We start from the raw sequence: 27,933 nt of genomic DNA on the forward strand, positions 1-27,933 counted from the left end.
TACAACATTTTATTCCAAAAGACATGGAGAAATTTGATTCATTTCAGGGCTGGTGACAGTATTTTCTCATTTACAGAGTGATAAAAAATAGATATCCAAAATCCTCCTCTGTAAAAACTCTCTCTAAACTCTAAAATGTCAACAAAATAAAACAAGAATTCTGAAAGTAGCTTTATTGTTCAGATTTCTGTTCTAGAAATGTATGCAAATTAGTGCATATTTAATTAGATAGTGCCTCATTTACATATTTAAACATGAAATTTGACAAAACTTGTAATACAAAAAACAATTGTCTTAATGTGCAATAATTCTTATAGTGCTCTTACTATGGTGAATTTATGAGGTGTATATGTGTTGTTATGGGATATGTGCAATGCTGTTATGTCTTGTGTTTGTTGGGTTGGTACGGCGGAGGTGTTTTGTTTTTTGTCATTGTGGCCATCAAGGCATTTATGGCTCAGCTACAGAGTCCAAGACAAATTTCCCTGAACGGGACAATAAAGTTTATCGTATCGTATTATATAATGTAAGAGATAAACTTGGGAAGTGTCATAGTTATAACTGTTGGTTTAAATTTTGACCCTGTTCACCTGTAGCATCTCACTTTAAATGAAACTTTAATAAAAAGCAGCTGAGTTAAGGAAACAGGTGGAGAAAACCTGACATATATTTATTGATCTTGAAGCAGATGGATTCTATCTCTATAAAACATGAGATTAATTAATTTTTCATCAGATCTTTATTACATCATTTTATAAAACTGCTCTGATCACCTGTTAATGTGAGAAGTTCAAGTACTGGACAAAATGTTGGGAAGATTAAACTGTAAAACTGTGACACTAAAGTAAATGTTCTGGTTTAATCACATCAGTCGCTGTAATACACTGCTTTTTCTGATGATATTTTCTGTTTATATTAGTTTATCATGATGTTTTGATGATTGATCCACCTGCCCTTTTGTTTGTATCGTTATAAAACTCAACATAATTCAAATTATATTAATATTTTAAATACATCCGAGTCTGAACACAGTTTTTTCCACAATTTCATTGATCAGTTTGTCTTTTAGGATTTCATTTGTCTTTTTAAATAGAAAATCAATCATCAATATTTTACTAATATAAGTTATTTAACTGAGAACAGAGTAAAAAATAAACAAAAAAGGAAAAAATTCCACATAAAGATTCCTCATGTGTCTGATTTTCGATATTATTTTCTTTTATTTTACCAACTTTCTTGTAGAAATGTTTAAATTATTTGTTGCACCTGCAGATGAAGAACTGTAGTTGTTTTTTTTGTGTCTTTATTTTAAAAACCGCAGCGGGCAGAGCTCCAGATGTGTGAACTGAACGACAGCGACTCATCCAGATGTTTTTATTTATTTACAGGTGGTTGATGAACAGAATAAATAATTGACCTCTGTGACCTTTGACCTCGTTCTCCATGATCGTCAAGAGTCTGGTCACGGGAGTCTCCATTATAGCAGGAAATGAAACCATAAAACCAGGAACCAGCTGACTGACGACGACGATGATGATGATGGTGATGATGTCAGCCGTGTGGCCCCGCCCCCTCGGCGGTGGGCAGGTCGGTGGGCAGAGCCAGCAGCTCGTCCACTTCCTCCTGCAGCGCCGACGCCTTCTCACTGAGCAGCATCTGCAGCACAAACACACGTAATCTGTTCACCAGTTAAAGGATAATTACCCTTTTTTTTTTACAACCTGGACCTTATTTCTAGCATAAAATCCGATCATTTCCTCCCCCAGATAACTTTGGTGTCATTACAAGTGGTTGTGATGAAATGAGCTCCAGCCGAGAGCCGCGTATATCCGTATAATGGAGTCTACAGGGCAGCAGAATGCAGCCTCTAAATAACACATAATCTGCAGAGAAACTCCTTCATTTCACAATATTTAGTTCTGATAGGCTAGTGCTATTCCCCTCTGAGTCCGGGGTTAGCTGTTATCAACATCTGTAGGTTGACCTACTGACCTCTGACCTGGATGATGTCATCACTGAGCACTGCCCGGCTCATTCTGTAGTAGTAGTAGTAAACCTTTATTTAAAGGGACAACGAGGAGTTTCTATTTGGTTATAAAAAAGTCTCACGTTAATGTGGATGAATCTACGTTACCACTTGTTAATGGGCCCATTTTCGATAAATATATCGTTTTGTCTCTATCGTTATTTTGTTATTTTAATTAATGGTGGAAATGCTGGTTGAGCCGACCAGCGTTTCTTTACTTTCGGTTTCGCGGACGCTCATGAGAATAACGCCGCCATATTGCCGTTTATGGTCGGGACTACGACGGTAACTGAACCTCTTTGAACCTCTGACTTTAATTCTTGATGAATGAAAACATGAGTCTGCCGGTAGAAGAATTCTACGGTGTGCGCAGAGGCTCATAAATGTTGTGTGAAAACGCTTCGCTTTTCCAAAACTCCTCGTTGTCCCTTTTATTTAACCAGGCAAGAATTGCTAAGAATACATTCTTATGAAGGCAATGGCCTGGTAGGAGGTGAAATACCTCCTAAGGGCAAGGGAGAGGGGGAGTATAATATATGATTCTGATAATAATCATTCCCCGCTTCGGCATTCGGGTCCATTTTTATCTCAACTAGCCGGAGCTTTAGTGAGTCCAGGTTGAGGAGAGGAAGCCTGTGGAAGCTGAACTTCATCCAGCTGCTCATTTTGTTCTGACAAGTCGGAAACACGCAGAAACGAACCGTAGCATTAGCGGTAGCAACAAGCCACACCGCGCTCAGACCCCAGATGTTGATAACAGCTAACCCCGGACTCAGAGGGGAATAGCACTAGCCTATCAGAACTAAATATTGGTGAAATGAAGGAGTTTCTCTGCAGATAATGTGTTATTTAGAGGCTGCATTCTGCTGCCCTGTAGACTCCATTATACGGATATACGCGCCTCTCGGCTGGAGCTCATTTCATCACAACCACTTGTAATGACACCAAAGTTATCTGGGGGAGGAAATGATCGGATTTTATGCTAGAAATAAGGTCCAGATTGTAAAAAAAAACGTTTATTATCCTTTAATGACATCACAGCCGCCGCCATGATGATGATGATGAAGGAGGAGGGGGAAGAGCCTCACCTTCGCCGACGCTACGATCTGATTGGCCTGTTTCTTGTAGAGGTTTTCTATGGAGCGGGACAGGAGGGCCGGGTCGGCGTTGGCCAGGTGAGTCAGAGTCTTGTAGCCGGCGTCGTACAGCTGCTTCGCCCGACACTGGAACACACACACACACACACACACAGATACAATCTGTCAATCAGATACAAGCTAAAAGTGAGACTGGGCTTTTATTTCAGAAATAAATCTTGTTTTTCTTTTGTCTCTAAAAAAAAGGCTTGTTGCTGCTACTTTTATCCCTTTGTTGGATTATGGTGATGTACTGTACATGAATGCCTGCTCTACCTCTTTGCATTATGCTGGATGCCATTTATCATTGTGCTTTAAGATACATTACCGGCTGTAAGTCACTCACCCATCATTGTACTCTGTTTGCTAAAGTAGGCTGGCTGTCTTTGTCTGCACGTAGGCTTCTACACTGGTACACCTTCATCTACAAAGCAATTATTGGACTACTTCCCTCATACCTCTGCACCTACCTCACTCTCACATCAAACCCATCATACATACAGATTGCGCTCTCTGGACTTTCTATCTGCCTCTGTCCCCAGAACTCGTACTGAGTTTGGGAAAAGGGCATTCATGTACTCTGCTCCCTCTGGCTGGAACAATCTCCAAAAAACACTAAAACTACAGGCATTCATCACCCTTTCCGATTTTAAAACCAGACTTTACTGCTTTTTAATGGCAAATTATGGAATGTGTAAATGTTTTACTGTTTAGTATTTTATCATCACTGGATAGCAGTCTTTTAGTGTGTATTGTTGTGCATTGTTCTGTTCTATCTTGTTTGATTTAACATAATCTCTCTTCCCTCAGGATCCCCTGGTACAGCCTTTTCTTCTACCACAGCCCTCTCTTCCTCCTTCTCTTCCCCCCATATCCCCACCGGATTGTAGAACATAGGGCTCTGGACGTCATTTATCATTTATTTTTTCTTAAAATAAAAAAAATAATAATAAAGATAATCAATTAAATCATCAAAATATTGGTGATTGATTGATTGATCAATTGATGTCTCAGAACGTCTTTCAGCTCTATAAAAATAAAAAATAAAAACTGGAGAGGAATTCACAAATTCCAGTTTAAGATGTTTGGTCTCATTTATTAAGAAATAAATAAATAAAATTGATTGATTGATTATTGGAACAGCTGCAGATGAACAACTAATATCTAATCTGTCAGATTTCAATCAGATTCATTGATCATGAGACTGTTTTTTGTTTAATTAGAAGCAGGTTTGTTTCCATCTCTCTCTCAGAGCTGAAACGTATTGATTATTGAGTCAGTAGTTTCTCATTCACTCTGATGTAAAATGAGCAGCAGCAGATGACTTCAAATGATCGATCGATTATCAATCGCTAGATCCAAATACTGGTTATTGATTGATTCATTGATCAGTTGATGTCTCCGAACGTCTATCAGCTCAATAAAAATCAAAGAACCAACTGGAGAAGAATTTCAGAAGAATTCCAGTTCAAGAAGTTTTGTCTTATTTGTTAAAAAATAAATGAATGATAAATAACATTGATTGAATGATTGATTGATTATTGGAACAGCTGCAGATGAACAACTAATATCTAATCTGTCAAATTTCAATCAGATTCATTGATCGTGAAACCTTTCTGTTTAATTAGAACCAGGTTTGTTTCCATCGCTCTCATGTCTGATTGATCGACATCAAATCAGAGCTGAAACTGATCAGTATTGATCGATTATTGAGTCAGAAATAAAAGTGAAATGTTTGTTCTAGTTTCTCATTCACTCTGATGTAAAAAGAGCTGCAAATAATTGATCGATTATCAATCACTAGATTCTCTCTCTGCTCCAACACTGTCTGGACCCAAACCTGCGTCTCTCCGTGACCTCTGACCTTTGACCCCGGGGCGTGTGACTGACCTCCATGACCCCGGTGACCTCCATCAGGGGGACGAGCTCGGCCTTCACGCAGTAGCTCAGCCGGCGGGTCAGCTCGGTCAGCAGCGCTCGGAACGGCCACAGCTCCTCCAGCTCCTAACACACACACACACACACACACACACACACACACACACACACACACACACACACACACACACACACACACACACACACACACACACACACACACACCTGTCAGTGACAGACGCAGAGTGGGCGGGGCCTTGTCTGTTTTTCTAACTTTAACCCTCTTGTTTTCCTTCCATCTGTTTTACTGCTCCTTCTTTCCACCTTTCCTTCTGTCCCTCCATCCTTCCATCCTTTCTCCCTTCTTCCCCTCTCTCTCCTTTCCTCCTTTCCTCCCTCCTTCCCCTCTCTCTCTCTCCTTTCCTCCCTTCCTTCTGTTCCTCCACCCCTTCGTCCTTCCTCCCTTCCTTCTGTCCTTCCTTCCTCCCTTCCTTCTGTTCCTCCATCCCTCCTCCCCCTCTCTCTCTCCTTTCCTCCCTCTCTCCCTCCTCTCTCTCTCTCTCCTTTCCTCCCTTCCTTCTGTCCCTCCATCCTTCCTTCCTCCCTCCCCCCCCTCTCTCTCCTTCCTTTCTTCCTCCCTCTCTCCCTCCTCTCTCTCTCTCCTTTCCTCCCTTCCTTCTGTCCCTCCATCCTTCCTTCCTCCCTCCACCCCCTCTCTCTCCTTCCTTTCTTCCTCCCTCCTTCCCCCCTCTCTCTCCTTTCCTCCCTTCCTTCTGTCCCTCCACCCTTCCTTCCTCCCTCCTCTCTCTCCCTTCCTTCTATCCCTCCATCCCCCCCTCTCCCTTCCTCCCTCCCTCCATCCTCCCTTCCTCTCTCCTTTCCTCCCTTCCTTCCTCTCTCCCTCCTCTCTCTCTCTCTCCTTTCCTCCCTTCCTTCTGTCCCTCCATCCTCCCCCCCCCCTCTCTCCTTCCTTTCTTCCTCCCTCCTTCCCTTCCTTCCTCTCTCCCTCCTCTCTCTCTCTCCTTTCCTCCCTTCCTTCGGTCCCTCCATCCTTCCCCTCTCTCTCTCCTTTCCTCCCTTCTTCTGTCTGTCCATCCTCCCTTCCTTCCTCCTTCGCCTCTCTCTCTCCTTTCCTCCCTTCCTTCTGCCCTTCCTTCCTCTCTCCCTCTCCTTTCCTCCCTTTCTTCCTCCATCCTTCCTGTCCCTCCTTCCTTCCTTCCTTCAGCGGGGCCTGTGTGTGGGAGTGGGCGGGGCCTACTGTCTGTGAGGGGGCGTGGCCTGTGTGTGAGGGGGCGTGGCCTGTTACCTGGGTGAAGTGCAGCACGCAGGAGCAGAATGCGGAGGAGGAGCTGAGCAGCGTCTGGACGAAGCCTCGGCTCAGCTGGAAGCGACTCGACACCAACCACAGGTCGGTTTCCTTCAGCAGAGAGAACAGGACCAGAGCCAGGTACATCCTGCCCACCACCGCCGCGTCCGCGCTCTGACCGCCGCCATCGCCACAGAGACACACAGAGGGTTAATACATCTAATCCAGCCAATAAAACTGGTCACAACTGGAACAGAATGAAAAGAGCCACAAGAGCTGTTTATTTATTTATTTAGTTAGTATTTAGTGCTGTTTAGTTCAGTATTTCATGTAGTGAGTATTTAGTTTTGATTATTCTGAATCAATTTATTTGATTTCATTATAAGGTAACACTTAACAATAAAGGTCCCTTCATTTCAGTTCAGTTTATTTGAAAGGGACAATGCACATTAATAAACATTGTATAAAAAAACACATATGTAAATGCACTTGAATTAGCTTAAAAAGCTAGTTTTCATCGATTGTTCCTTTGCCAGTTTGTACAAGGCAACCTTTAAAAAGAACAATGGAATAAATTAATTAATTAACATTAGTTAGTACATTATTAAGCATTAATATATAAACTAATGTGTTAATTAATGCTGAGTAATGCATACATAATGATAACTAATTACATTATTCAACTTTTATTATTACTTAATAATTTATTAACTAACTTTGAGTAGCTTACTAATAGGCTACATTATTTAATGTGTTTCCTAATCCTAAGTAATACATAATTGTTTATTTATTTATTTAGCACAAACAATATCATATAAAAAAACAACATGAACAATCAACATGACTGGGATGTGCAAAGGGGAGGGAGGTATGAAACCCAAAAGGGCTTATATGAAAACCTCACCCACATATTCAAAGATCAAATTTGTTACAGTTTAATCAATTCTTAACAATTATCAATGATTGTTGATATATCTGTACTAACGAACGTTAATTAAGGGGCCCTTATTGTAAAGTGTTACCCATTATAATTAGATTTCTGTTATTTGTGTTTTGGTTCATTCACCTGAGATTATATACAGTACCGTATATACACCGTAGGCTCACGGTAAGGGACCAGCATGCACCTGGGTGGGCTAATGGCTTTTTACCACAGGATTTTTCTTTGTTCGCTGCTTTTCTGGTTAAATGAAACAGGTTTTTTTTTGTTGAAACTGGACATTTGATTGGACATTTATGTTTTTCTTCCTCTCCCTCTACACCACAACCCACGGTGCAGCAGTGGACCTTTGATTTTTATGATTTAAAGTTTGATTTGAAACTTTTATTTGTTTTGACAAACGGCTACTACACCATCTAAATATAAAAACTCCTAGAATGAGCCGTGGGTGGAGTCACATGACTCTGGAGTCAGTGGAGAAGTCACAGTGTTGTCATGTATGTACATCCTGTTGTGGAAACTAAATAAAGTCAACGCTTTGGGCACAAATAAGTTGCGTTGGCCAGCGCTTGACTCATGTCCTGTCAGGTGTCTTTGTAAAGTTCTCTAAAATTGTCATTTTCTCTGTATCAGCAACAAATCATAAAAGTACAACTGACAATAACACCAACGACCAAAGTTTGATCCCTTTCTATATTCTGAAGGTTTTTACAGAAGTGTTAGTTGATATATCATTCACAGCCTGATTTATACAACATTTACAAAGTGATAAAAAGAGATATCCAAAACCCTCCTCTGTAAAAACTTCTGACTCTTAATATGTCAACAAAATAAAACAAGAATATTGAAAGTAGCTTCATCCATTGTTCAGATTTCTGTTCTGGAAATATATGCAAAGTAGCGCATCTAAGTATTTAATTAGATATTGCCTCATTTAAACATAAAAAGTGTCACGGTGATATCTGTTAGTTGAAAACAGAGAAAAACTCCAAGGCACTTTCTTCTCTTTAAATCAGTAAAATAACTTTATTTATCTGGCATTGTCACAATTATTAAAAATAACTCTAACGTAAAGGGTCTTTTTTCTTTTTGACTCCCTGTTGAAGTCTTGATGAGTTATTTTTAACGTCATTGTGATGATGCCAGATAAATAAAGGCATTTTATTGATTTAAAGTAATACTAAAGAACTGTTATTTGTGGTTGAGTTTGGGCGGCGCCTGTGGACCAGCGCGGTCGTGTTTTGCCTGAAGGAAAACTCCATTTCCCATGAGCACCAGCGCGTAGCGACGTAAACATCCTGATCTCTCAGTCGCGTGCAGCTGGATTAGAAATTAACAGAAGACGAGTCCAAACTACGTTTCTGTTTCCAGCGGCTGTTTGAGCGATGAGATAATATCTAACTGTGGCTAAACAATGTGACGATGTTGACAATAAGAAATGTTTAACTTTGTTTCAGTACCATATGTAGTGTTGGTCTAAAGACAGTTTCTCTCTGTTTTTACTCCTACATCTCTCTCTCCAAATAGCATCTCTAGTTTAGAAATGAGTCCAGGAAGCTCTTCCTTGTTTGAACAGTTATTTAAACTATTTAAATAGTTGGTTCGTCATATAAAAAGGAGAAAACCAACCGTCCAAAGGAGGAAACAGTCACATTATTGAGTTTCCTGGTTGACAGTTTGTTAGTAGCTGGAGGTAAAGCTATGGAGGACGTCAGAGTAAATCTGCTGCTAGGATTTTCTCTCTAAATCAAATTTGTTTCTTGGTACACAGTTGTGGGACGATAAATTAATAATTAGCATTAATCCTGTCAGAATAAATGTGTTAATCACCACAACTGATTAACAACAAAATAAAAACCGTAAGAATAATGTTGGTAAATGATTAAAACACCTTTTACTACTGTAACGAATACGGGAATGACTAAATAAAGAGGTGAATTAGACTTCTAATTTTACACTCTTCCTCACATTAGGACTCATACACACAAACTGACTTTTTTTGGTTTTAAAAAATCCTTATATGGGCACAGGGACCTCAACCCCCCCCGCCAAATGTTTAACCTAAAGTTAAAGAGCTCATCATCATCATCATCATCATCGGTGTGTCCTCTCACGTTTTTCACCGTCTGTCCTGCAGCTTTTCTGGCCACGAAGCTTTCAGCCACGCCGACGGCCGCAGACATCTTCTGTTCAGCCACCGACAGCAGAGTGAACTGGAGACACAGAAACACAGCGTTACACAGAGACAGAGAGACAAATCTGTCTCTCCAATGTCTTCATCAGGGCATATACAGGAAACTTGAAGTTAATTCTAATACCTTTTTAAGACATTTTCAAGACCTTCTCAATATTTTTTAATACCTCACCGCCACTTCAAGTTGTAACCATTTACATCAGTGACACTTTTAACGTAACAGTTTTAGTTTGTGATAAAGACTATAGAGACCACTATGATACAACAGAATTCAAAATAGGTTAGGATAATACTGTAAATCAAAGGCAAAGTTTATCAAAAAAAAAAAACATTGCTCCACTCTCAAAAAACAACAATCTTCTTTTCTTTTTTATGCACCGGTTCATCTTTGTTTTTTAATAAAATGAATAAATTCACACACTTTCACAATGTTTTTTAGGACTCAAACTCTTGGACAGCTAATTCATAAAAAATACCTTAAAAATTTAAGACTTTATAACGTCGTGAAAAGACTTTTTAATACTTTTTAAGGGTCTTCATTTTCCCAAAATTGATTTATCACCTTTTAATACTTTTCAAGACCCCGCGGACACCCTGTTCATGCAAAGGTTTAAAAAAAAAACATACATCAGCGACCTCTGCTGCTTCTGTGAACAGACTCCAGAGCAGCTTCGTCCTCACCTGCAGACTTTTACTTTTCTCCGTTAACACATCGACTTTGTTCTGGATAATAAAATGTATTGTTCTGTTTCTTTTCAGTCCCATCCTCCCAATTACATCGATATCTCTTAGAGAGTCACTAGACGACAGGTCAGCAACCTTTATTAATGCTCTGTACTAATGTTAGGGCAAGATAATATTTCTGTTCTTTTATTGTTGCTTTATCTCTTTTCTTTTCTTGTCATGTTTCTTTTTAAATGTTCCTTCCTTTATTGTGAAGCACTTTGAGCTACAATAATTGTATGAAATCTGTTATATACTATTAATATTATATAATTAACTTAATGATTTTGAATAAGCTCATATTCATAACCATAAATTCACTGATCCAACTTCATGTTTTTGCCGTTTCGAAAAGGAAATCAAACAACACATCAACACAATCAGTCTGGAGATCTGAAAACAAGAAAGACGTAAAGACTCTGGAGTTACGTTCTCTGTTTCAATGTTTTTGAAATGACTTTGTTCGTGTTTTAATACTTAGTTTTAATATATTTGTTTTATTCTCCTGCATATTATGATACTAGATCACCTGTTTGATCTCCTGGCATCACTCTACTCCCCTCACTCAAACTGTAAATGACAAAGACAGAGAGAGACGGCGTCCTGTACCTGTCTGAAGTAAACCATCCAATCCGGTTTGACCTGAGCCACCAGGTCGTAGGGTGTCACCAGGTAGACCAGGTGCAGGTAGCTGTTGAGCATCAGAGCCTCCAGGCCGCGGGACAGGTCTCTGTAGAGGACGTCGCTGTAGGACAAGTCCACCGAGCCTGAGGGACACAGGACGGCCGGTTGGTTCATTTTTACAGAGGTTCCCTGAACGCCTCACATGTTAAAGGGATAGGATAGTCATAGCAGTAGGTTCGTTACCTTTAATTGTCGGTGCAAGCTATTTTTAGAACGGCGGAGCAGAGCCGTGAGCTGCTCAGAGCTACGCTACGGAGGCTCATGGGATTTCTTGGTTTCCCTCATCAAACTCATCAAACTCATCAAATACACAATCCAACAACTCCACAACGCTCTGGTGGACAAGTTGTGACCTGCACATTCACCACGCTATGAGATAATAACAGATCGTTACCAGACAGAGTTGTTTTAGAGGGAAATACATGCAAAACCGCTGATGCAAGTTGCCTTCAGGGACAGTTTTTCATCCAGCAGTCTCTGTATTTCTAACAGCAGGGGAAAGGGTGGGAGGGGGGCGATGCAGGCGGCGGCTGGTGCAGAGAGATGGAGCTCCGGTGGATCTGCGGAAACACAGAGAGAGTGCGAGACACCAAGGCCAAACTACAAAGTACAACAGAAAATGACAGTTCAAAAATATACTGAGGAGAGGAGAGGAGGAGAGGGGAGGAGAGGAGAGGAGAGGAGAGGAGAGGAGAGGAGAGGAGAGGAGAGGAGAGGAGAGGAGAGGAGAGGAGAGGAGGAGAGGGGAGGAGAGGAGAGGAGAGGAGAGGAGAGGAGAGGAGAGGAGAGGAGAGGAGAGGAGAGGAGAGGAGAGGAGAGGAGAGGAGAGGGGAGGAGAGGAGTGGAGAGGAGAGGAGAGGAGAGGAGAGGAGAGGAGAGGAGGAGAGGGGAGGAGAGGAGAGGAGAGGAGAGGAGAGGAGAGGAGAGGAGAGGAGAGGAGGAGAGAGGAGGGGAGAGGAGGAGAGGAGAGGAGAGGAGAGGAGAGGAGAGGAGAGGAGAGGAGAGGAGGAGAGAGGAGGGGAGAGGAGGAGAGGAGAGGAGAGGAGAGGAGAGGAGAGGAGAGGAGAGGAGAGGAGAGGAGAGGAGAGGAGGAGAGAGGAGGGGAGAGGAGGAGAGGAGAGGAGAGGAGAGGGCTGATGAGGTGATCGATCACCTGAACCACATCTGGTTTTATAAGAAGATTATAAAAACCACAGCTGGGATTAAAGGGACAACGAGGAGTTTTGGAAACTGAAGTGTTTTCATACTACATTTACCATGAGCCTCCGCACGCACGGTGAAATTCTTGGACCGGCGCAAGACGGACGTCTTGCCAAGAATGTTTTCAATGATCAACAATGAAAGTCAGAGGTTCGAAGACGATCACATACCGTCGTAGTTCCGACCATTAACGGTGTTAACGACGTTATTCCCATGACTCGCCGGGCAGCGTCTGCGAAACCGGAAGTAAGGAAACACTGGTCGGCTCGCCCAGCATTTCCACCATTAATTAAAATAACAAAATAACGATAGAAACAAAACTATATATTTATCGAAAATGGAGCCATTAACAAGTGGTAACGTAGATTCATCCACATTAATGTGAGACTTTTTTATAATCAAATACAAACTTCTCGTTGTCCCTTTAAACAATGACATTATCCCACCAAAACTGATTTATAAACTTTTCCTAAATTAAAATATTCCTGTTGTGTTGTTCAGGAATAAATACAATATGAACATGTTTCCTTTGCATTATTCATTATTCAAGGTCTGAAAAGACTTAATAATATTTTTTTGTTATTTTGACTAGTTGTCATTTTCTGCCAATAAACGCTTTAAATGACAATGTTTTTATTTCAATTTTAGGAGAAATGTTGTCAGTAGTTTATAGAATAAAACAAACACCCATAAATAGTAAAACCAGAGAAACTCATCATTTTCCGAGGTATGTGTAGGCCTATTATTTGGGGTTTTTTCTCTGTTCAATTCGTTTTTTTTAAATAATCTATATTTTGAGCATGGGGGGGTTATTATTGTCATATATCAATCATATATCAATAAAGCATTTATGATTCTGAGACTGAGACTGAACAGAAACTTGATGGTTCTCTACTTCCTGTGAATCTGATCCTGAGTCAGTGATTCAGTTAGTGAGTGAGAGCGCGTGACGTTCGTGTGACCGGGAGAGAATCGGTTCATTGAGACGCTGAGGACACCTGGAGTACAGCCCCTCGTCCCCCGGCGTCTCGGCCTGCAGGACAAAGGCCTCCACTGTGCTGCTGGACGACACCAGGGAGGGGGACGAGACCCTGGACGTCCTCCGGCCCAGGTTCATGGTCACCAGGGTGACGGCGCCCGGTCGGTAGCTGCACAGACAGAGAGACAGAGAGACAGAGACAGAGAGTCAGAGACAAAGAGCCCGAGGGACTCACTTTAACATCTTAACTTGCACCATTATTTATACCTGATTGTATTAAATTCTATTGTAATGTACTTCATATGTAATTATTTGTTATATTGAAATATGTAATATTGTATATATATATTTCTAATATTGATATTTCTAATATTTCTAATATTGAAATGTCTAATATTGTATATATGTGTATATGTTGAAATGTTTCATATTGTATATTTGTTATATAGAAATATCTTTGTAAATAGTTTGTAAAATGCTTTGGCAACAACACATTTCTGTTCATGCCAATAAAGCTGTTTGAATTGAATTGACAAAGAGACAGAGACAGAGTCAAAGAATTTATATGTCTTGTGTTCTTAACTGAATTTATTGTATGTAAAGTGTCTTTGAGCTTCTGGAAATGCGCTTATAAATAAAATGTATTATTATTATAAATTTATTAAGAGACAGAGACAAAGAGACAGAGACAGAGAGTCAAAGACAAAAATACAGAGAGTCAGATACAAAGAGACAGAGTCAGAGACAAAAAGACACAGTCAAAGAGACAGAGACAAAAAGACAGAGAGGAGGACAGGACGTGGTGTACAACATCAGCACCTGTTGTTGTTGCTGCAGTGCAGATAAACTCTGACTCGTTTGCTGCTGCTGCGTTCACTGTCCCTGGAAACTTTCAGCACCTCCGGTCCAACCAGGCGCTTGTAGAGGACGGACAGCCAGAAGTCCTGAACACACACACACACACACACACACACACACACACACACACACACACACACACACACACACACACACACACACACACACACACACACACACACACACACGTCACTGTCTGAGCCTGTGTGTGTGTGTCTGTCAGTGTGTGTGTGTGTGTGTGTGTGTGTGTGTGTGTGTGTGTGTGTGTGTGTCTCACAGGCAGAGGGTTCAGGTCGTCGTCCACCAGGTGATAGAAACCAGAACCAACCAGCACCTGACGCATCACCACGTCCAGACGCAGCCGAGCCGCCAGACCCAGTTTATCCAGCCACCTGCACACACACACACACACACACACACACACACACAGAGAAACACACACACACACACACACACACACACACACACACACACACACACACACACACACACACACAGAGAGAAACACACACACACACACACACACACATTAGAGTATAAGTGGTTGAGGTGTGTCATGGGACCGGGGGCTGATGGGTAATGGTTTAACCAGATCACGTTAATTAGATCTTCACCTCGTTCTCACAGTGAAACTAAAAACCTCCTCCGGTCGCCCTGGTGATACGACCACTCATCATGAAAATAAAAACTAAAATAAAATAAATAAATAAATAAATAAAATAAAAATAAAAACTAAAATAAAAACTAAACTAAAATGAGTGAGTGAATGAATCAGTGAGATGAGTCGGTCCGTCACCACTTCCTGTTTCCAGCGTCGTGTGAATTTAAAAACAGGAAGTGTGAACGTGTTTGATCATCATCAATAAAACCCTCCGACCTTTGACCCCACATGACTTCTGACGAGAATCAAACCCGTTAAATTTAAAAACACACCAGCGCCAACTGATCTGAGACTGTTGTTGTTCTTTCATGTGAGTTAAAGGAATAGTTCACCAAAAAATGAAATCCAGTCATTATTGACTCACCCTCATGCTGATGAATACTCCGGAGTAGTTTTTTATTCCTCAAAGTGCATCTGGAGACCCGGGAGGCCTCCGGAGTATTCATCAGCATGGGGGTGAGTCAATATTGAATTTCATTTTTTGGGGAACTATTCCTTTAACAACAGTTTGAGAAACAAAGTTTAGTCACAAAGAAATAGGGGCCGGGGATCGTCAAACCACTGAGACTATTAATTAATTTAATAATTAAAATCATTGACTAAAACTAGACGAGAACAGCCGTGGGTTATTCTGACTAAAATAAACTAAAATGCAACAAAAGAGTTTTAGTCGACTGAGACTTGACTAGACAGAAAAAAAGAACAAGAATGTGACTAAAACTAATAAAAACTTAAATGACAGTTTGACACAAAGACCAGACTAAACCTAAAATTAAAACAGGCTGCCAAAAACAGCTTAATCAAAACAAGTGTTTTGATTAGGACACGATAAAGTGACTCGTTTTATTGTGGTTGTGGACTCTGGTGAACTCACATGAACCCGGCGGCGAACGTGTCCGACAGACCTGGAGCTCCTCCTCCGTACGCGGAGCTGGTCTCACCGAGCCAGACCGCCTTCCCCGGAGAGACCTGGTCCACCTTCTGGACCGGGACAGACACACAGAGACACACCTCAACATCTGGACACACACACACCTCAACATCTGGACACAGTACAACAAAACTATCTAACTAAGGGCGTATTCACACCAGGCTTGTTTGGTCCGCTTGAAACAGACTTTTCCTCTGGTGCGGACCTTTTGGGGAGGTGTGAGTACAAACCAGCGGACTCTGGTGCGGATCAAACAAGTGGACCGAGACCACCTCTGCAGCTGGGACTCGGTCCACTTGTTTGGTCGAATCGCACCAGAGTCCCAAACGAACCCTGGTGCGATTCGCGTCCGGTGTGAATGCAAACCGAACCTTTCCCGAAACCAAATGCAAAATCCAAGCGCCTTTTTGGATTCAACAGGCTTCCGTTGTTGTCAGAAAATGTGGAAATGATCAACAATGAGTCGTGGGTCAACATGGAGCACAGACAGACACGCTGCCTCCTTGATATCTGGTCAGAGGAAAACATTTATCAGATGCTGGAGAGGAAGAGGACGCACCCGTCGCCGTTAAGGATGCACATTCTTCAGATTTTTTAAAAATGATAACAGAAAGTCATTATCCGATTAATAACCGTTAACAGAAATAAATGTGACTAGGCCTATGCCGATCGGCAACACAGCATCCTGAGAGATTGATTATGTTTTTTTGTTTTGTTTTTTGCTGTGCCGTCCTTTTTTTCTTTTCTTTTTTTTTCAGCGCACCATCCTTCAGAAGCACATGCAGACGTGTGTGTGTTTGTAGTCTGACTTTCCTTCACGGGGGCTGCTGCCACATAGCCTCCAAGTGATGAATAAGCACACAGTGCAACTGGAAATACTACCAAATTGAAAGGGCAGCAAGAAACGCATCCATGACCTCTTTTCATGGAAGATCCCGCTGATCATTTTTATCCAATGATTGAGCGACTGTGGGACACACGTGCTGTTGTTTACAAAGTTGATCCGCTTGTGAAAAAATGCAATGTGAATACAAACCGCACCAAGTAAAAAAAAATGTAGTCCGCACCAAAGCAAGTGAACTATCGGACTTGGACCTGGTGTGAATTCGCCTAAGTGTCAATGGTTCTCAAAGTGGGAGGGTTGACAGGGTTCAAGGGGGTCCCCAACTTTATCTTGAAATGTTACCACTTTTTCCTAGAATTTTTTTTTTACTTTTTTAGGCTAATTATTGTTATAATTTTTTTTTTTTTTTTTGATTTTGAAATTTTACCACTTTTCCTAGAATTTCTTTGTGAAATGTTACTAGTTTCTTCTAAATTTTTTAGAAATGTGAGAAATTTTACCAGATTCTTCTAAAAAGAAAAAATTGCTAAATTTTACCACTTTTTTCTAAAAAAAAAAATTGAAACTTGTTTGTTTTGTTTTTTGTGTGAGAATTTTTACCACTTTTTTCTAGAAGTGTTTCAACTTTTTTGGAGGAATTATACCACTTTTTTTTCCAGAAATTTCTCAATAATATTTTATGTATTGTACGCCTAATTCAAACGTACATTGATTGTTTGTGTATTTCTGGTGTTTGCTTCAATGGGGGTCCGTGGTCTAATTTGTGTCAATTTAGTTAGTTATAGTTATACCCACTACAAAACATTAGACTACACCACTGACACACACACACACACACACACACACACAGAAGCAGGTGTGTGTGTGTGTGTGTGTGTCTGTGTGTGTGTGCGTGTGTGTGTGTGTGTGTGTGTGTGGTTACCTCCAGGACTTCGTTGGTCTTCAGGATCAGCGTGTCCAGAACCTCCGGGTCCAGGAAGTCCTCCAGAGACGTGTCCCTGCCGTTCACATAGTAACTATGGAGACGAGACGGAGGAGAGGGGGAGGGGGGGCGGGGCTTAGGGGTCACAACCTCAGGTCAACACACACACACACACACACACACACACACACACACACACACACACACACACACACACACTCAGGTGAACTCACTGGTGCCAGGTGACGGCGTCGACGGCCTCAGCTCCGGTCTGGAGGAACCTGCAGGAGACAGAGAATCTACTGTCTTTACTGTTTCTATTCTAGGCAAGGCAAGGCAAGGCAAGGCAATTTTATTTGTATAGCCCGTTTTTACAAACAGTTTGTCTCAAAGGGCTTCACATGGCATCGTAGCAACATCCTCTGTCCTTAGACCCTCACATCGACTGAGGACACACATACATACTGACATCTTTACTGTGTTTCTACTACGTGTCTTGTGTCTCTACTGTGTCTACTCTTTCTCTACTGTGTCTCAACTGTCTCTAATGTGTCTCTACTAGACTTGTAACTCTCGAGACCACTTCTTTGTGGTCTTGGTCTTGTCACGGCCTTGACAGTCTTTGGTCTCGGTCTTGTTTCGGTCTCGGGTCTCTCGGTCTCGCAATGTCTCGGACTGGCGGAGCGGTCTCGAAGGGATTTAATATTCAGGCAGGCACGCTGTTTGTTTTTTTAAATCAATATTTATACGCCAACTTCAAGTGGTCAATCACTCGCATTTTGTGACACAGATGCGTTAGTGCTCGCCATGTGATCACTGATCATGTGATCATCAGTGACCACAACAAACTCCAACCTCTCCAGCCCATACTCCGTACACTGCCAGAAGCAGTGTTGCAACCGTGGTGACTTCCCAACCCCTCTTGGCGACTTTATTTTGTCAAGAGCGACTAGCGACAAATCTAGCAACTTTTTGCTGGTGTTGTTACAAACATTTCTGGTTTGGAGACTCACGTATCACCGCTGTCTTCAACGAGCACAGTCAGAGACCCGCCACCCCACCAATAAAATAGAGGTAGCCTAGTATAAATCCTCACTGGCTGTACACTGAGGGAAAAAAACCTCTGGCAGTGAATGAGTTAATCATCTACAAAGTAAGTACAATTTAAATCAGTAACATATTTCCCATTTATTAGACTTTCTTTGAGGTGCAGGCTGGTGTTGGAGGCTTGTTATTTTGTTAGATGACTTTGGGACTAGTTAATAGTCATGTCAGTTCCTAACAGCACTCAAGAGTCAATCCTCTATTAGTGTAGAAATACTGGTCATGCAATTAATTGCAACATATTTGATCTCAGCCAGTTGATGAAAACATTTATAGTGAGTTCACACACAAGACATGTAATGCACTGTCTCTGTATTGTTGTGCCTGTAGTTGAAATAATACAATCTCATACACTTAGCAGCTGAACCCAGTATGGTGCTACAACTCATAAAAATAGCAAAACTATTTTATTTTATTTTATTTTTTTTTGGTCTCGGTCTTGGTCTCGAGCTGAACTAGTCTTGGTCTTGGTAGTGTCTGGTCTCAGATTAGGCAGTCTTGACTACAAGTCTAGTCACTACTGTGTCTCAATTGTCTCTATTGTGTCTCCACTGTGTCTCTCTCTCAGGTTGGACACTTGTAGTTAATGAAGTTCTCAGTGGCGAAAGTACCATTAATGCAAGTAATGCCGTTGCATTAGGGCCCGTGGCCAAAAAAGGCCCGCGGTGAACGGTAAAAAAAAAAAAAATAAATAATAATAATAATAATAAAACATAAAAAAAAAAGAAGTATCAATTGGTGGTATAGGCTACTGTATTAAATCATCTTGGCTTTTACATAATTACTGTAATTCATTAACGTTATTCTGGATTATGAACATGCGCGCGGGCATAGCCGGGGACAGGTGACAGTTCTCCTGTTGTCGGCAGAGCGGCGGCGCAGCGCCATCCCTGACCATCTCTCCCTGCGCTGTCACTCACTCAGGGCCCCGGTCCAGATGGAAACGGCTTTTTTGAATCTGGATAAATAGGCTACTTTATCAGATCGGCATCGTGTCCAGGCGGACGGCGTTTTCGGGGGGGGGGTTAAAACGGTATTTTTGTATTTCTGTCCCAGAGTGGGAAAATCTGAAAACGCCGCCCCAGTCTGGACGCCCAAAACTGATTTTCTTTTCTGAAACGATGTCATGCCCCCCACCACTCTACCTGTAACCTTCTTTTTACAGTCTATACCTGTAACCTGAGACACACACACACACACCGCTCACCGCTGCAGCAGCGACACAGTCTATGAACGTAACAACAACAAAGGCCGACTACCGTCAGGTCGCTCAGACTGCGGCTGAATCGCACCTGTTTAATCATCACTGATGGTCATATTAACTCTGACACGACTCCTGTCAACATTTAATCCATGTTTGAGTTTGAATACAGCGGGGGACTTCCCGTCTTCTTCTCTGTCTTTAGTGTTTATGTGTGGCAGCGCTACAGCGCCACACACGCTCCACACAGGAGTAGCCTATACCACAGTCTAACACCGCCCCCCCCGTTATTATTATAGGGCCCGCAAATTTTTTTTTGCATTAGGGCCCGTAGCAGACAACTTTCGCCACTGGAAGTTATGCATCACTTGTCTCAGTGATTCTACTTCAGTTTCTACTTGACTCTTATGATCCAAGCAGCTCCACAGGTTTCAGTGTGTGTGACCTCTGACCTCTGACCCCTGACCCCCCCATGTCCTCTCACCCCTCCAGGATGTCCACGCGGTGGTCTCTGGGTTGTCCCACGTCCGGTCCAAACAGCCCGGCGCCGCGGTACAGCTGCGACTGTGACATCATCTCTCTGAGACGAGCGAAGTCCCGACCGAGCTGGACGCCGTCCACGCGCACGCCGGCCTTCTTCTCAAAGCTGTTGGGCTCTGACCACACACACACACACACACACACACACACACACACACACATGAGTCAGCCGCCCGTCGCCTAGCAACAGAAACATCAAACAACTTCCTGTGTGGCATTTTTATGAGACGACGGACGCCTCAGGACGGAAGTGAAACAACACACACAGAATCTGTCACGTTACAAGAGTTTATGAAAAAGAGGAAGCAGAAGAAAGAAGAAATGGGTTCATTATTATATTATTATTAACAGGAGATTTAAACTGATTCTGTCACTTTGACCCAGTTTGGTTCTTGTTCGTCATGTGAGTCACTGATTAACATTAAAACCAGTTAATCAATGACTCAATTAGTGATCTGACAGATTCATTATTGTTGTTCTGACAACAATCGCGTGGTTTCATTTTCAATCTGATGAACTGAAGAGACGTCGACTTCTGTTTCTGAGACGCTGAACTGAACTAACCAATAAAACCAGAGCTGCAGGTATTGATTATTGATCATCTTTATGTATCTTTATGTATCTTTATGTAAATGTGATGCTGTTATGTGTTGGGGCGTTCTGTATCTGTGGACAAACGTGCGGAAGTGAATTTCCCGAGAGGGGACGGAGTAAACCAACTTATCAGTTAAGTCAATATTTATATTCAAGGCCAAATCAAACAGGAACTTGAATTAGATTTTTTTTTTTTTTTTTAATAAAGTGCGAAGCTGATTTTTTTTTTGGAAAAAAGAATCACAGCAAATCGAGGCAAAAAAAAACAAAACAATAAATGGGAAAAATGTGAGTTTGATGAAGTAGTAACTGTGAATTTAATGTTTGTATGTTTACATCCTTCTTGTTTTGTTTTAAACCTTTTTCTGTTTTGTTTCTTTGTTTAGTTTGTTCTTGTCTGTGGCGTCACATTGTTATTACATTTATATGTTCATGTCTGTTTCATACAATAAAATAAAAAAAACAACTTATCAATTGTAACTGATTGTTTGCTTCATAAAATATGAGGAAGTTGTTCTCTACTGGCTCTACTGGCTCTTTCAACTATCTATACTGTCTCCACTCTGTCTCTTCTGTCTCTACTGTGTCATTACTCTCTCTCCTCTGTCTTTACTGTCTCTACTCTGTTTCTTCTGTGTCTCTATTGTCTCTACTCTGTCCCTTCTCTCTCTACTCGGAGGGTAAGTTGGCGTTTTCAAAGTGGAAACAGACACTACTTTAACCTTGAGGTAAAAGACAAGAACACACACACACTTTCTCTCTGAGCGTCTCCGCCTGCAGACAATATTTGACACATGAAGTAAACACATTGGCCTTTGGTCACCCCTATATATTATGGTATTAAACTACATCTTTTTATTTAACTAGGCTAGTTAAATCACAGTAGCATAATCTGATGTGTTGAACTTACAGGCTTGTTACTAAGTATGTATTAATTATCATGATAAATAAAACTCAACCTGTCACACAGCTCCATGTCGTCTCTGTGTGGTGTTCAGGGACAGTCAGGACAGTCAGACAGAGGACAGAGTTTATATTAATGCACCGTGACACTGTGGCAGGTCTCTGTCCGTCTTCACCACAGATCACAGATCAGCTGGAGGAGGAAAACTCAGCTGTTCTCTCCACCGCGACGTGCGCCTGGCGGTTTGTTTATTTTTTTTCCATATCAAGCTCCGGTAGCACAGCAGGACGCTGTGCAGCTTCTGCTCACCTGACGCTGTGCAGCTTCTGCTCACCTGACTCTGTGCAGCTTCTTCATTAAATCCAAACAGTCCGACACAGCGACGCTCTGCTCCTCTTTGACTCCAAAGTCTCTGTAGCTCATCAGCTGGAACTCGCCGTCGTGGACCAGAAGCGACGGCGGCGTCTCGGACTTCCAGAGCAGCTACAGCAGCGTTGTGACCTCAACCATGGTTGGTGAGAGCAGAAATGTTGTTGTTGTAGTGGTGCGTCGCGTGGCGTAGTGGTTAGAGCCATTTACTGCATGTCATTCCCCCTCTCTCTGCCTTCCTGTTTCCTGTCTACTGTAGCCTACTATCCATAAAGGCATAAATGCCCCAAAAAAAGAAAATAAATGTTGTTGTAGTGAAAATGGGCGGGCTCGTGAATTTTTTGACATTAAAAAAAAAAAAAAAAAAAAAAGGGAATTTTTTTGAGACCAGTCCAAACGAGCGATAAATCGCAAATCTCGCGTATCTCGCGTTTGGTCGCGCGTCAAAGCTTGGCGGGTCTTCCCGCCAAACACGATGAAAAGGACGAAGACGCGAAGGTCCCGTCGCCATAAAAGAATCGGGTGTATTGTAGCAAAAAAAAAAAAAGTCGCGTTTACCGCGTCTCGCGCCTAATCGCGTCTCGCGCCTAATCGCGTCTTTGCGTCACGGCCTTTTACACCGCGGACGTAACGAATAAACGGTGACGGTGTGAACGAACAACATAGAACAGGACCAGACGTGGCGTTGTTTCCTCTTTTCACCGACAGCTCCACTCTCCCTCACTTACACTAACTACTGTTACTGTTGAGGCCAGAGAATTGTGGGATTTGTAGTTTTTGACCAATCGCAGGTTGTGCTCTTTCTTTTTTGTGATTCTCCCGGTTCACACATGTATTTTTTTTTAGGGGCAAATGCGAGTGAAATGTTCGCCCATGGTGGGCATAAGAAAATGTAAGACCTGTCTAAAATTATTTAAGACTTGAACACAATAATTCAACAAATTTAAGACATTTTAAGACCTAACATTTAGATTTTCACATTTTAGACTTTTTAAGACCCCGCGGATACCCTGTTATTTCATATAAAAGTTTAAGTGCATACATATTTGATGATACTGTGTATTATATATTATATATTTAGGACCATCTTAGAATTTTCTAATAAATTTAATACTTTTTAAGGCCTTAATTTTAGATACATGAATTTAAGACTTTTTAAGGATCCGCGGATACCCTGAGAAGTTGTGCGCTCGCAGCAGGACAGATAATCAGATGGATAATCGGTAAAGTTAATAATTTCACTTAAAGCAGAAGTGAGTGATATATTTGTGTTAATATAAGTCTTAAATAGTTGTATCTTCCGACAGCAATCACTTACATAGAGTGTTTGGACTGAAACACGGGTCTGTCAGTCCCTCTGCTCTGCTCTGAGCCGAAGAGAAAACATTTATCGTATCCTACAGTTTTTATCCAATGAGGAGAGAGGACGGCATGCAGGGCTGTGTGTGCAGCCAAGGAACGCCGTGAATGTGGTGACGTAGGGACGAGGACTGTTATGGTGCGTTCAAGGAAACTCGTATTTTTCCGACCTGTGAACTCGTACCAGTTCGATCTGGTACGAGTTCACCGGTCGGAAGTTACGAGTGGCCGTTATAGTGACTTTCACCGGTAAAACAGGTCGGAAAAACACGAGTGGGTTGCCTGGAACGCTACAAAGTCGTAAGTTGTGACTTGAAGCTGTAATTTACGATTTCAAAAGCCTGCCTGGAACGCAGCATTAGCGAAAACGACCGGACCACTTACTTCTGCTTTAATGTGGCCATGAATAAATTAATTTCGATGTTTCGCCTGTTTTTAAACGTAAATCTTGAATAGGTCTCTGCTGTTTTCACATTTAAAAAGGTCTTTGTTGTCTTTGTACAGAGACAATATGAGATTTGCTTGTAGGCAGCCACAGCACTTAAAAAACCCACTGTAACCTATTTTCATAGGCACACACCAGCCTCGCTTTCAATAAAACACACACTCGCGTTCCATAATTGCGATCAGTGAAATATATGAAAACAATAAAATACAATTTAAAAATGAGAGAAAAAAAATCCAAATTCTTCGACATATTTAAACTTAAAGGAGTATTATCGCAAAATTCGGCCACTAGATGGAGCCAGGCGGAGCTTATCAGATATAAACAAGTGGGCAGCTGTCAGAGAGAGAGAGCAGCCTCGTTTAGTCCCCCCCCCCCCGCCCCCCCTCCTTCTCCCTCCCCCCTCCTCCTCCCTCACCAGGCCGAATGAACGTGCAATCGCGGGAAAAAGAAAACTCGCTAGTGGAAGCGGCAGCTCTACGTCGCGCACAACCACAACAACGACAACAACAACTGAAACGTCCTCCTCCTTAAAACGCTGAGAGGACAGCTGAAGAAAGACACAGGGACGTGGAGACAAAGTGTTCTACCAGCGATTCAGTGACTGTGAGCACCCTAACACTGCTACATTACTTACTGTTGCATATTTGTCCGGTTCGGAGGTCGGATTTGCGAGTTACGAGTGCATTTTAACGCAGCAAGCGCCGGGCCGGCTTGGATCATAACAAAGACAAATGCTGCATTTGCCCCACGGACACTATACTGTTGGCGATTTTTTTTGTAAATTTACTTATGGCTCCCCCCGACCCATCTTTTGCATATGTCAGCTTATTTTATGCTATTACTGCTGTATTTGCGATAATGCTCCTTTAAAAAAAAAGAAAGAAAAAGTAACGCAATAGTTACTTTCCCTGGTAACTAGTTACTATTATAGTGAAGTAGTGGAGTTACTAACTCAGTTACTTTTTGGGAGAAGTAATTAGTAACTATAACTAATTACTTTTTTAAAGTAACGTTCCCAACACTGCTCTCTGTACTCTGTCTCTTCTGTCTTTACTGTCTCTACTCTGTCTCTTCTATGTCTCTACTATGTTTCTTCTGTGTCTCTACTGTCTCTACTCTGTCTCTTCTATGTTTCTACTGTCTCTACTATGTCACCACTATGTCTCTTCTGTCTCTACTCTGTCTCCTCTGTGTCTCTACTTACTCTTTTGTGTCTCTACACTGTCTATTGTGTCTAAACTGTCTCTACTGGCTCTTCTGTCTCTTTCAACTATCTATACTGTCTGTAGTGTCCTCTCTTCCTCCAGCCATAAAAAGAAAGTCACTTACACGGTGGCTGATAACACGATGTTGACGCGTGCATATGGGTGCAATTAAAACCATTCCAAACCAAGGTTTCAATGTTAACTCAAAAGCTGATTTATTTCCACAAAATAACTTAACTACAGTACTGTCACGCCATGTCACGGTAAAGAAAACGTGTGCTCCATCAACCACACCTGTGGCTTGTTCGTCTCAATCAAATAACCCCTCGTGACCCCTGATGAGCGGAAGTAACAACCAAAAATCTACCAAAATAAAACACCAATAATAAACACCAAATAAAAGGGCAAAATGGCTCTTACACTGTCTCTATTATGTCTCTTCTGTCTCTACTGTGTCATTACTCTCTCTACTCTGTCTCTACTGTCTCTAGTCTGTCTCTTCTGTGTCTCTATTGTCTCTACTATGTCTCCACTCTGTCCCTTCTGTCTCTAGTCTGTCTCCTCTGTGTCTCTACTGTCTCTATTATGTCTCTTCTGTTTCTCTACAAATTTCTTTATAGAAAAAAAGAATCACAACAAATCGAGACAAGGTAGAAAAACAAAACAATAAATGTAAGAAATGTAAGTTTGATGTAGTAGTATCCTAACTGTCCATTTAATGTTTGTACGTTTACATCCTTGTTTTGTTTTGAACCCTTTTCTTGTTTGTTTTTGTCGGTGGCGTCACATTGTATGTGATTAAATTTGTATGTAAATGTCTGTTTCATTAAAAACGTATCAATAAACTGACTATTTGTTCATAAAACATGAGGAAGTTGTTCTCAGACTCTGTATCAACTTTGACTCAGACTTCTCCTGACCAGTGATGTCAGGGGAGTGTGTGTTTGTGTGTGTGTGTGTGTGTGTGTGTGTGTGTGTGTGTTTTGCCTCCGTACCGTTGCCTAGCTCCCAGTGCATCCTGTATCCTCTGGACTCGGCGTACTGCAGCAGCGTCCGGGCGTTGGAGCCGTTCCACACGTTGGCCGGCGTCCGCAGCAGCGCGTTGAGGCCGAAGATCAGCTGCAGCCCCGAGCAGTTGGCGAAGTCGTGCAGCAGGTCCACCGTGGTCTCTGGGGAGAAACGGAGAGGCTGCTGTTACCGCGGCGACAGAGGAGGAGGAGACAGGTGTGTGTGTGTGTGGACTCGTACCTGTGAACTTGACCCTCCTGTATTTCCTCTGCAGCTCCTCCTTCAGCAGCGCCTCCTGCTGCTGAGTCCACGCCTCCGTCAGACGCCGCTCCAGCCAATGGGGAAGCAGCAGCTGGTCGCAGGTGGGCGGAGCCAAAGAGGCTGGTGGAAGAAGAAAGGAAAAGGGGGCGGGGCCTTTTAGTCACTATCAACACCTGAGCTCAGAGTCTTTATCCATAAACATGAGTCAAATACATAAAAGTTGTGTTTGGAGGAGCTTTTAAAGGTACATTGTGTAGGAATTCCTCCCATCTAGCGTTGCGGTTGTATATCGCAAGCAACTCAGTCATATTTTTCATGCTGCATTCACGTGAAATTGGGCAGACGGCAGCTGCTGCACGTAACGGCATAAACAAGCCTCTATGTAAACAAGTGGTCCGTCAGCACGAGGCAAAACAATACACGTGACAATATGTTGTCATGGCGATGTCGTATTGTTTACCTGACCCCTGACCCAAGTTTTACCGTCTTTCTCTGGACTTTCTCTGGAAATAATCAGGCAGCCTTTTCCATCTATGCCCCGCGCATCTGGAACAAGCTGCCCGAGATAGTAAAACAGGCAACATCAGTGACCACATTTAAAAACAAGTTAAAAACTTTCCTCTTCACAACTGCATTTGATTAAAGTGTGTGTGTGTGTGTATACCAGTGTGTCCCCTGAGCATTTATATAAGTGTATGTGATACTGTTTTGATGTTGCTTTGTTTTGTCTTTAAATTTGCACTTTTTTAATTGTTTGCACTATTATTGCATTGTATTATAATTGTTTAACTATTGTAAAGCGCATTGAGTTTGCCCTGTGCATGAAATGCGCTTTATATATAAAATTGAATTGAATTGAATTGAACTTCTGCGACTAAAATGACATCTGGTTTGTTAGTGACGGCCGTCTGCCCGACTGCAGGTGAATGCAGCATCAGTGTAACGCTCCATTCCTCCTCACTGCGTTACCGCGGTGACTTCTCACAGACGCCACCTCCACCTGAGCCGACAGCTCCGGTGTCTCCGCTGAGTTTCCGTGGTTTCCTACCGTCACGCTGCCACTGAACGTAAAAACATGGCGACACCACATGGCAGCAGCACCGAGCTTACCCGCTCCATGGAGATATGAATGATATGAACGGCTCATTCAGAGCTGAAAGGAACACTTCACTTTGTTGATGGGGGGATTACTGGTTAAAGCAGAAGTGAGTGATCCGGTCGTTTTGGCTAATGCTGCGTTCCAGGCAGGCTTTTGAAATCGTAAATTACAGCTTCAAGTCACAACTTACGACTTTGTAGCGTTTCAGGCAACCCACTCGTGTTTTTCCGACCTGTTTTACCGGTGAAAGTCACTATAACGGCCACTCGTAACTTCTGACCGGTGAACTCGTACCAGATCGAACTGGTACCACTTCACGGTCGGAAAAATACGAGTTTCCTTGAACGCACCATAACAGTCCTCGTCCCTACGTCACCACATTCACGGCGTCCCTTGGCTGCACACACAGCCCTGCATGCCGTTCTCTCTCCTCATTGGATAAAAACTGTAGGATACAAGGAAAGTTTTCTCCTCGGCTCAGAGCAGAGCAGAGTGACTGACAGACCCGTGTTTCAGTCCAAACACTCTATGTAAGTGATTGCTGTCGGAAGATATAACT

The 27,933-nt window shown here is 42.2% G+C and overlaps 1 protein-coding gene across 1 annotated transcript in view; it reads right to left on the reverse strand.

Moving 5' to 3' along the window:
- Nucleotides 1-1,551: 1,551 nt before the first annotated feature.
- The window catches only part of LOC310995045 (heparanase-like), a gene marked incomplete at both ends in the record, with an annotated part of 28,068 nt that continues 1,686 nt past the window's right edge, over nt 1,552-27,933 (reverse strand). The window contains 15 exons of the mRNA XM_083983971.1: nt 1,552-1,656; nt 3,115-3,249; nt 5,053-5,166; nt 6,347-6,520; nt 9,401-9,499; nt 10,813-10,970; nt 13,039-13,235; nt 13,886-14,010; nt 14,202-14,316; nt 15,460-15,566; nt 17,283-17,376; nt 17,516-17,563; nt 20,072-20,243; nt 26,002-26,175; nt 26,255-26,395. Of these exons, the coding sequence (XP_083840097.1) occupies nt 1,552-1,656; nt 3,115-3,249; nt 5,053-5,166; nt 6,347-6,520; nt 9,401-9,499; nt 10,813-10,970; nt 13,039-13,235; nt 13,886-14,010; nt 14,202-14,316; nt 15,460-15,566; nt 17,283-17,376; nt 17,516-17,563; nt 20,072-20,243; nt 26,002-26,175; nt 26,255-26,395 (1,958 nt within the window). The remainder of the gene's footprint in view (nt 1,657-3,114; nt 3,250-5,052; nt 5,167-6,346; nt 6,521-9,400; nt 9,500-10,812; nt 10,971-13,038; nt 13,236-13,885; nt 14,011-14,201; nt 14,317-15,459; nt 15,567-17,282; nt 17,377-17,515; nt 17,564-20,071; nt 20,244-26,001; nt 26,176-26,254; nt 26,396-27,933) is intronic.

The sequence above is a fragment of the Trachurus trachurus genome (assembly GCF_905171665.1).
Source record: "Trachurus trachurus genome assembly, chromosome: 12".
Taxonomy (NCBI): domain Eukaryota; kingdom Metazoa; phylum Chordata; class Actinopteri; order Carangiformes; family Carangidae; genus Trachurus; species Trachurus trachurus.